The sequence below is a fragment of the Taudactylus pleione genome, unplaced genomic scaffold, assembly GCF_031769625.1.
Source record: "Taudactylus pleione unplaced genomic scaffold, aTauple2 ptg000290l, whole genome shotgun sequence".
In the NCBI taxonomy this organism is placed as follows: Eukaryota; Metazoa; Chordata; class Amphibia; order Anura; family Myobatrachidae; genus Taudactylus; species Taudactylus pleione.
In genome coordinates this window covers 1,098,291-1,109,316 of record NW_028284692.1, presented here as the reverse complement: position 1 = coordinate 1,109,316, position 11,026 = coordinate 1,098,291, and the positions used below count along the sequence as shown (strand labels likewise).

Genomic DNA, 11,026 nt, shown 5'->3' with positions numbered 1-11,026 from the left:
TGTGTAGGATGAAAGGTTTAATGATCTAATAATCCATATGGGCAGTGTGACGCGTTTTACAATAAAAGTTTACGCTCAGGCTCTGAGACGTTATCTCACCAGCAGCACCCTTTGTCGGTTTTATTTCATCAATAAAGTCATATTTATAAATTCATTTGAATTAAATAGAATTTTCTTTTGTTCCAGAGAGGCTGTTTAATTTTCATTGTAGAAACGCACTTTAACCATGTTTAGATTAATGGTGTATCAATAAGAAGTAAGCCTAATGCAATCATACATATAAGTGCACGCTGCTACCAAAACGTATTCCTCATGGACAATAAATCATTTACTGAAGCATATGCACAGCACAAACGCGGTTTGTAAAGATTTGTGGACAAAGATGGAGCTACAGATATGTCCTTCCTCATCTATCCTACCTGCGCTATGAGTCATATTACACAGGGCCTGCGAGAGCCTTTGGTTCCCGTGCGACTGGAACATACACATGCCGCATATCATTTTAATCAGTTGCATTTGCGGCAAATAAGATGCACGAAAAGACGCTTGGCGTGAGTAAGCTCGCATGGGACTAGGCGTGACTAGAAGGTCTGTTTAACATGACTGCAGCAACGACGACGGAGGTCACATCTGTTTATCCCAGGGTTTTGCCTCTTCTGGCAGGAGGCGCTAAGTGTTAGATTACAGGTTTAACAGGGTGAGGCGCATGAATGCATTTGGTCATGCACAAGTTAGATTCCATTTTGTTGCATTAAAGGTGCCCACACACATAGCGATGTGTTCACGATCCAACATCGTGCACGATTTCCCTTGAAAACTCTCCTCGGCAGCTCTGCACAGGATTTGGTGTTTGCAGTGTCCAATTTACAAACGATCTATCGTGACCGTGAGTGGAGACTCACTATTTTCTCACAATTTGGCCATATTTTACATGACCTGTCGTTCCAATGCGTCGGAATCGTCCAGATCGTGTAAGATATCGCTATGTGTGGGGCCAGCTTTAGATCATTTTGAATGAAGGGGGGTTGGGTGCCCTCCATGTGTAGCCTCCATTGCAGAGCATGTTATCACATTTGCACATTCCAGGTATACTTTCATTGGAAAGCACATTTGTAGGCGCACTCCCTCCAATGTATAAAAACACAAATGTGCCACGTGTAATAAAGATCGTTCAAATTTCCTGTGGCGATTTTTTGGGGTCAATTAAATTAGCAGGCACTATGCACATATTTGCCATATACGGTACAAAATTTGTATGTGCACCTCTATCAGAGTAAACCAAAAATTCTCAATGTAGGTGTGACATGTAATCTCATTCCATAGGACAATTAGATTAATTGATCATTATTTTGGGAGAAATACTGAACCCCAGAAATGTTTGTGCAGAGAACACTTATTTTTACATGAGCCTTTCTTCAGTCGGGAATGAAGGTGCACTACTTGTTCTGCTGAAAGCCGACAATGAGCATAATCTCTGCAAACAGAAATGTATTGTTCATCCACATAGGTCTGATGATGGTTTAGTCAGTCTTTGTTTATGCAGGGTTCCAAGGAGAACATGAATAAAACATCTCTGAACAACACATGTAACAGGATGACTGCTCCTGGTGTTCAGCTGATCATCAGGGAAACCTGAAGGTCTGTCCCATTGTCAGAAGATCAGGCTGGGGCTGAGCCACTGTCTCTATTACAGCTCATCTGAGTAAAATCCATGCACAGACACCAGGAAAGAGCCTTGACTGCACTGAATACTGGTTATGTTAATGTTAACCTCAACTAGCAGGAGGGTTGGTATATAGGTTAATAACCAGAATCATGAATGGTCTTGACTCTTGTAGATCCATTCAGCAAACAAATCAGCTTGAAATTCCAAAGACAGCAGTGGGATGGGGTGAGGTGAGTTACTAGAGTGAAAGTGAAAATGGCTAATAAAGAAGTATCAATAGGCATGAGACCTAGCTGCTCAGGCCAGAAGACATGTACACTCTGCTCTGGATTTATAAGTTATCTGGTAGGAAGAGCGTCTGAGGAACTGTGATGCAGTTAAGGGTGCTGAGCAGACACAAAACACCAAGGTCCTACCTTCTGCACCTTGTATACAGCACATGAAGCTGCCCCATGGACCAGTAATACAGCATGTGGTACTGCTAGGCTCCTCACCATTTATACACAAGTGTCTGACCTCACATATTACACGCACACAGCACCAGTCTACTCTATCCTAATGCAGGATGGTTGTGTGTGTCCTCTCTTCTCAATCTCAGTGCACGTTAATTAAATCACAGCAGAAAAGAACATATAGTGACAATCTCCCTCCACTTTACTGACATGAAACCAAAAATGCTGCTTTAAGCACTAAAATTGTAGTAGTACAGGGTATAGCATTATGCTTCCTAAACAGCATTGAAACATGATGTCCTGATAATTCCTATTTTATACAACAGATGTATCTAGTTTTCAATCCACAAAACATCTTCAGTATTGCTGTAGCAGATAGTGCCAGTCACCATACATTTCTACACAGAAGCGCTACAATGCCAGCACTCTATTGCGGAGGTCACAACTTTAGACAGTTTAGTGCATGTTTCAGTGTGGCTTGTGTCAGGATCATGACCAGGATTTATACACAGATTATATACAACATGGTTAGATATACAGCAACAGGACCAGAACCAACTCCCTGCCCAGGCAGCGAGTGACATGACGTTTACACCTCAACCTGCTTGAAGGTGGCGTGTGAAGCACACTGAGGGAAGACAACTGGCACTGGGTATAATCGGTAGGGTGTCCTGAGTGACTTTATGGAGGTGGGAGCCTCTCTCAGTGACTAGTGTCCATGGCGTAAGCAGCAAATCCGTGGGATAGGAGTCATCACACGTCCTGAGTGCCCAGCCGACCTGGTCTGTCTCCCACCTCCTGCAAAGAGATGCAAGTGCCCGGCGTGTGGTGTGGATGCCTTCTCTTGTGACCAGGAGTATCAGGGTAACAGGCATCTAACAATCACAAGGAGAAAAACAGATGACTTGCAGATGGAATAAAGGGAAATGGTGGAACTTGATTATTGCAGGATGAACAGTACTTAGTTGGAGGGGGGCAGTAGAAGACTACATAATAACAGACAGAATAAATGTACAATCATTATAACACCAGCCTATAGCGGGAGCAGATATAGGCCCCCATGCAGCAACAATATTAAACAGCAGTGACATTTTTTGTTTAGTATCACTGTGACACAAACAAAAAATACTGGTATTTACCAATACTTACCCCTCCAGCGAAGTCCTCGTCCTGGTCCTCTGCTGACCATCTGCGCATGTGCATGGCACAGGGTTCCGGCAGTGCCTGGAAGGCACCACTGAGTCTCCATTGCAGGCAATGGGGCCCGCATCGCTCTCGCCCTCTAAAAGATGGCATGGGTGATGCTTGACAAACAGCGGTAATCTTAAATTACCGCTGTTTGTTAATCCAGAAACCTGGCATAACCCCTTTAGCGAGCGCTAATGGGGTTATGCATAGTTGATAAATGGGAGAAATAGAATCTAAAATTGCACAATAAAAGGGCCATCAGAGACTAGGCCTAAGGCAGAAAGGACTACAATTGGCAAACAAATATGATTTGGACAAATTAAAAAAAAAAAAAAAACGATCATACTATATATAGTGGTCTAGAGAAACAAATAAAAGCAAGACAAGAGGACAATGGTGTGCTTGTTAGAACTCTCTGATAATGGGAATGATAGGTGGGATATGCAGTGGCGTCAGGCTTGATCATACCTAATCTCCAATCGGTATGGGTTGTGGGTCCGGAACAGCCACTGCGGATGGGCAGGAGAGAAAGAAACAACAAGACAGTGGTAGAAAAGAGGAGATTGAAGCAGAAGTAGACAGAAAGAGGAATGGGTAACAGGTGAAGAAAACACATCATCACACAGACGCAAACAGGGTGGGATGTAGCAGTAAGTCCTACCTAACGTTCTAGACATTTTTCTAGGGTTTTTCTGCCATGCAATTACGCAAGAAATCTACCTGTAAGCAATTACTTTAAACTGACTTTTAATGTAAAGAAAAAAAAGAGTGACCTAATCACCTCTTTTACTAATAACAGTACTTTGGTAGAGGCTGATGCAACCTTATCATTCACTGTATTTAGCAGGACCTCTGCCCACCACCTGCATGGCTGCTCGGTCCTTGCTGTAGCAGGGAAACCTGACACTCGCTCTACAAACAGAGCCAGCAGCATCTGGACTATTATAAATTGGGAGACTGTGGTGGGAGATGGACCCCAAAGCACTAAAATTGGGAGGAGATTTAATAAAATTCAGTTGTAAAGTGGAGATATACTTTTGAAGGAGAATTCCAGTCACTTTAACCCTGATCCCAACTAACAGTACCACAGGAGACCCTTAATTAAATAGTAAACCATTATTAAAGTTAAACTGAAAACTATATTGGAATTACATGGTAAGTTAATTACATGTGGCATTGGCATAATAATCAGTGTATCACTGGTATATGAAAGCTACTTTTGGTTTATGGACAGATAAACATTCACAGGCGACTACACAGGGATATGTGCTACAGTATATACTGTATCTTATAACACAATGCCGTAAATGGAAGCATAAACATAAATAAAACAGAAAGTCAAGGAAGTAGAGAATAGTACATGTTATTGTAAATGCTACATTTGATAAAGTTGACTTACAGAGCCCAACAAACCATTGTTTGTGGAGAGGATCAGATTACACTGCATAATGTATGGTCTCCTTTCATATGCAATCAGTGTCAGATGTAATGGTTTTAAAGCAGGGGTGGGCAATAAGCTGCCCTCCAGCTGTTGTGGGACTACACATCCCAGCATGCCATGCCACAATTTTGCTATTAGGTCATGCTAAAACTGCAGCAGGGCATGCTGGGATGTGTAGTTCCACAATAGCTGGAGGACCGTTTGCTGTCCACCCTTGGGTGAAAGAGAAAAAAAAAAAAAGAATGCATCACTAGAGCGCTATGGGAGCAATTCAAATGTTTTTTGGGCGTGATAATTAATGAGCGCCCAGTTTGACATTCAATTGTTCTGGGCGCTCATTAATTATCGCCCTCTTCACCGCCCAAAAGACGAGGTTTAGCCATCTTAAACGGCTAAACACAGGGTGTTTCAGATACATTTCTGCTCACACCCGCCTGAGTGCATGCAGAAATGCCAGCGCCGGCGGCTATCGCGCCCTGACAGCAACAATTGAATTGCTGTGTCGGGCGTCGTAAAAAACAATTGAATTTCCCCCTATGAATCCAAAAAACAATCTACAGAACTATTGTACCTGAACTGGAAGAGATTATTTAAAAAAAAAATAAAAAAAAATAAAAAAAAAAGGATCTCTCACCTACAAAATACACAAATGTTTGTGCTCTACACAATTTATGTTGTGAGCATGTTTTATCACTGCAGGGAATAAGCATGGCTAAAAGCACACGCTATCATTCTACCCCATTGTTACCGCTTGTAGGGGAAGATTTACTAACCAACCCCACTGAAAACAATGGCCGTTGTGTCACAAATGCTGTTGTGGAAATGTTCTAGGGTGCCCTAAGCTTTTCCCCATTCATTTCAATCAGTAAAACATTTCTATGGTCTTTCTTGCTCACTGAAATGCATAGAAAACCTCACCCATCTCACTGGTTTTCAGGCAATCTTAACCTGTCTGAAACCAGTGAGGTTAATCTGAGCCCGATTCAGGGATGGCCACAATTTAAATTTTACGCAGAATGAGCGTTTTGCTATTGCGAATACATCAAAGTCGCACGCGCTGCAAATGTCTTGCGATTCCACACGTAGAAGAGAACCTACTCGCAAAGTGAGTGATAGTACATCTGGTACATGGCAATTAAACACCAAAAGCTGCACTTTTTGATTGGAATATGCCACTAGCTGTGGTCATAGATGACATCAGAAGAGAGCTTTTCAGATAGAGAGCCACTTGAAATTCACGTAGAACACAAAATGGTAGCCATTAAAGAACTCCATTTGAGGAAAGAGAAGGTTGAGTACTTGTGTTCTCATATTCAAAGAACTTGTCCAAATCTTATGCTGCATATACACGTAAAGATTTTCTGTCCAACCATCCAACTAGTTGATTGGTTGGAATGAAAATCTGGTAAGGTATGGGAGTAAATGATGATCAGCAATTTGCTCCTAAATGCCAGAAAACAGATGAAAATGGTCGTTCAGACAAGTTTGTTAAATGTTTGATCTAAACAATTTGTTCAAACAGCAGTTTTTGTCCATTTTCCGGCATTTGGGAGCAAATTGCTGATTGTCATTTAATTTCATTAATTTTTATTATGTAGGATTTAAGTATGGTTTTTGCTGCAGTGTGCTGGGGGGCAAATCTCTCTTTTTTTCTGTGTTCAGAGTAAACCCCGCCCTTTACAAGCACCTGTGTTATGCAATTAAGCTGATCTGAGCAACTACCATTTTTCTTTGTAAATTTGGAGAGGCATGAAGGCAGTCAGCATTAGGAGGAGGTGCTGATGCTTACAGTGCCATGTGGAGGTTTTTTGGGGTACCTCCAAGGTAAGTTAGCTCTCAGCTTACATATGTACTGTTATCATGTAGTACATCAATTGTAATTATATGACCCAGAGTGGGTGCTACCATTATGTAGCAATAATTATTTTGGGGTGAGCATTTGGAAGTGGGGCCCCCGGGGGGGTTCTGACTGGGCCTTTCTCATGGCATCACCACTTAATTCACATAGAATATTTTTATCACTTCTCTATTTGTTTGTACATTATATATGTCATTTTAATTCTTTATCATTTCATTAACACTTATTGATTTATCTTTACACATCTTTTCTACATACTTCACTATCACCTTTTTCCCTTTTTTGTGTGATGCCCTGGGGATGGCCCTTGGTTGGAATTTTTTTGGGGTGCCTTGCTTCTCGGACGTGAGCCCCTTAATATTAGGGACGCCAGTATAGAGGAGCCTTGACGATTGGCCTGGCGCTTATTCATATATTTGCAAATATGTGTAACCAATACCTCTAAATCTCTATTATTATGTAGGATTTAAGTATTGTTTTTGCTGCAGTGTGCTGGAGGGCAAATCTCTCTTTTTTTCTGTGTTCAGAGTAAACCCCGCCCTTTACAAGCACCTGTGTTATGCAATTAAGCTGATCTGAGCAACTACCATTTTTCTTTGTATACTTGTGTTCTCATATTCAAAGAACTTGTCCAAATCTTATGCTGCATATACACGTAAAGATTTTCTGTCCAACCATCCAACTAGTTGATTGGTTGGAATGAAAATCTGGTAAGGTATGGGAGTAAATGATGATCAGCAATTTGCTCCTAAATGCCAGAAAACAGATGAAAATGGTCGTTCAGACAAGTTTGTTAAATGTTTGATCTAAACAATTTGTTCAAACAGCAGTTTTTGTCCATTTTCCGGCATTTGGGAGCAAATTGCTGATTGTCATTTAATTTCATACGTTACCAGATTCTCATTCCAACCAATCAACTAGTTGGCTGGTTGGACAGGAAATCTTTACATGTGTATGCAGCTTTACTCCCTGTTTTGACAATGAAAGCTCTAGAAAGGTTCAACATCACTTTTCAAGTCAGAAATCGTTGGAGAGAAAAATCTTTTTTTCCAAGCGAAACAAAATATCTTTGTCCCAGTTTTGCGCAGTGAAACAAATACACTGACAGTTGCCTCTGTACTCAAACGTTCTCTGACATATTTACTATACAATGCTAAGTTTTTATTTTTTTTCAGCACCAACTACAGATTTTATCCGTTCTGTATCCATCACAACCTTAGTGTCCCAAACTACAAGATTGGAAGAGTTTAGCTCTAAAGGGTTTCCAAATTCAAGGAAGCTTTCTTTTATATACCAGACGTACTATAACGTGGCAGTGCTTAGAAAAACGTAGATGTGTCTGACCGTTTAAACGCTGTTACAAGGGCATGCATAAGTTAGTCATTGAGATCTTCTACGCAGCATGAGAGCTCTCTGCGTGTCAGGAGGGCCGCTGTATTTGAGACAGGTCAAACCTGCCACAAGGGCTGCATGGCTGGTCGATGTTATCGATATTAACACTGGTACACGACGTCGGACACAGATGAGAAGGCAGCAGTGGGTGTACCAATGCTTGGGTAAGCTTTGGAACTATTAGCACATTTTTCGCAGCTGCGTTCTGTGCGAAGAGTCATCTGCGATCGCATTAGTGTCCATCTCTGAATCAGGACCTCTGCCATTTACTAGATCCCTCTAAACATGGCAATGCAGAATGGATCATTTCGGTCATTGTGGTTTGAAAAGAAGAGATTTACATGGCTATTTGCCTTTATTCGATTAAGTGAACTGCAAATCCCATGTAAAGAAATCGCAGCATTGGACATTTGAACATAATGGTCAGTTTATAGATCTCCCAACATAAATATAGAGCTTCTTGGTTTAGGTTAATGCTTGTATTGTAAAGAATTCTTCCTCCCAGTAGCATTACCTAACCATGCCTTGTAGATTAATGACAGGGAGTAGCCTTATCTTGTCCAGTCTCTCATTAGGGGGCAGTATCATATACACAGATGTGCTGCCATGTCTTGTCTCATGCAGCTGAAGCCTAACAGGACAGTTACCTGAAGCCCCATAGCACACAAAGCCCCAGAGTGGTGCTGCAGCCCTATGTGAGGGGGCATGCTTATCAGCAGGTGGGCTGCAGCAGGGAGAGGGTGGGGAGCAGGGTCAGGCACAGCAGGAAGCAGTGAGCACAGCTGACACATAGTGAACATGAACTTTTACAGCAATTAAGTGATAAGTGAGAAAGAAAGATAGAAAGCAAGAACAAGAACATATGATATAAAGCCAGGTTATAGGGGATGATGGAGAACTAGAAATTGGAAATGAACAAGAGGAGCAAGATGGAGAAATACTGGGACTGAGAGACGGAAAGTAGTAGATATGTGCAAGGGACCTAAAGTGAGAAATGACTGGGCAGAAGGGGTGGGCAGTGAGACTCATAACAAATACAGAGAATAATAGGTTGGGAGAGAGGAAACATCAGGAAAAAAAAAAAAGAGGAGAGGTAACGATGGCAGATAAAGGAGGAGATACTGCGGACTGCAATAGAATTTGAGATGTTTCATAAACATATAGAGTTATAGGATGTCCAGTTGTACGTTATGGGTAAAAGCACGCCTGTCACTCACACACAGCAGAGGTAGCTGATCCAATATTTAGGAGAATGCGGTCTATCAATTTGCTACTCGCCCCTGTGAGGTCACTGGTTCTAAGTGCATTGATAGGCTGAATTCTCCTGGGCACTAGTTCAGCCCACAAAATGGCTGCATCCAAAGCCTCCAGGTGCACGTAAGAAAGGCAAACTTAGAGATCGTTAGAGAGCAGACAGGGGTAGTGTTATAAAATAAAGCAGTGAGAAGAGGTATAAACAAATATGTTACCTAACATGAGCAGAGTGAATAGGATAGAGTGGTAAATATACAGACAAGGCATTGGAGAAGAGGAATTTAGAGACAGAAAAGGAGTGTCCGTGCCCCCCCATTCACACTTATTAGAGGGTGTTCAGGTCAGTGAAAGCCATCGCTATGGATGGATGGGTAGCGGGAGAGTTCATGTTCAGGAGGCAGCCACTCACCGGCCAGGCAGCCCTCAGAGCCCCGCACATTGTCCAGAGCGTCCCGCAGCGTGACGCGAGTATCATTGTTATTGTCACACACTCTGCCAGTCCTCTGCCCTGCAACAGAGTTAAGGAAGTTAGAGGTGGGCAGGGTAGGACACCAGACAGACTGACCAATACAGACTGGCCCAGGTATCTAGTGTGCACAGTAAGAAGAGGAAGAGAGCTGTGGACGGCAATATCTAGGCCATGCAGGACTGGGGAGTACATGCAGTTTACATTAATCCAGCAAGATGATAAACTGGTTTTCTAGTGGTTATATGGGATGGTGACATTCCTTATCCTAGGATCTAACTTGTTATGCTACTAGCATGTACATGAGCCACATTCAACAGGGTAAGTGTTGGGGCTGTTACCATCATCCTCTTCTGGGGATGCAAACTCCTCCTCGGTGACGTTTCCCTAAAACCAGATGAGAAAGTGTTAGTGACACTATACAGCAATGTCTCTGCCCTCTCTGTGTACACACAATAATGGGGACAATACAAGTAGTCAACATGTTTCTCCTCTCTTTTCAGCCCTTACTTAGTATCTCAATACCTTACAGGGGGCTAATTCAGAGCTGCATACAACTGCATCTGTATTACATGCATGGAAATAAATGCAGATATTCCCCCATAAGCAGAGTTGCATGCATCTATAAGATGGTAACGTGCTTCTGCATCCGCTTGTGGAACCAGAAGTCATCTGCACCAGTCTGACACAAGAAAGCTCTGCTTAACTTAGCACAGCCCGCAGTTGTGTCTACATGCCCTCAGGACAGTTATCCTATGTACGAATACCCCATGACCACCCAGTTACACCCCATTCAGCTGCAAGTGGAAAAGAGACTGATGTGTACAACTTATAATCACCCATAATTATTCATGATTGAGTATGCCCATCTCTAACCTCAGGAGAAATCAAAGAAACAGCAGCAAGTTCTGCACACAAATCACCAGAAGCAGCTTAAACATGAGACGCATATTCATCTATGCTCATTCCAGGTTACATAGTTAGTAAGGTTGAGGAAACAAAATAAATCATGGCTTTTAAGTGCAATGTGACCACTTACAAGCACCACTTATGCCTATAAGTGGGCTGCAAATCATCAGAACATATACATAGATAGATAGATAGATAAATATCTATCTATCTATCAAGAGATCCACATTGTGTGTGTATACAGCAGCATGTACAATTTCTCTTCTCTGTTTACATATGGACTCAATTCAAGTTTTCACAATTTTTGCTTTCCTGATGTAAAATTCACATTTTTTTTTCATAATGTTTTTATTTTGGCTTTCAAACATTTTAGTTATACATACTAAAGCATTTTACACAT

General features: G+C 41.9%; 1 protein-coding gene across 3 annotated transcripts in view; it reads right to left on the bottom strand.

Annotated features, from left to right (window-relative positions):
• Nucleotides 1-1,208: 1,208 nt before the first annotated feature.
• RNF157 (ring finger protein 157) overlaps nucleotides 1,209-11,026 on the bottom strand; it is a 51,722-nt gene continuing 41,904 nt past the window's right edge. For 2 of the 3 annotated variants that reach the window (XM_088482507.1, XM_088482508.1), the window contains exons 18-20: nucleotides 10,059-10,104; nucleotides 9,661-9,759; nucleotides 1,209-2,993 (exon numbers count right to left, since the gene is read on the bottom strand). In XM_088482507.1, the coding sequence (XP_088338633.1) occupies nucleotides 2,872-2,993; nucleotides 9,661-9,759; nucleotides 10,059-10,104 (267 nt within the window). In that variant the 3' untranslated portion in view covers nucleotides 1,209-2,871. The remainder of the gene's footprint in view (nucleotides 2,994-9,660; nucleotides 9,760-10,058; nucleotides 10,105-11,026) is intronic. The other variant, XM_088482509.1, reaches the window with a different exon arrangement.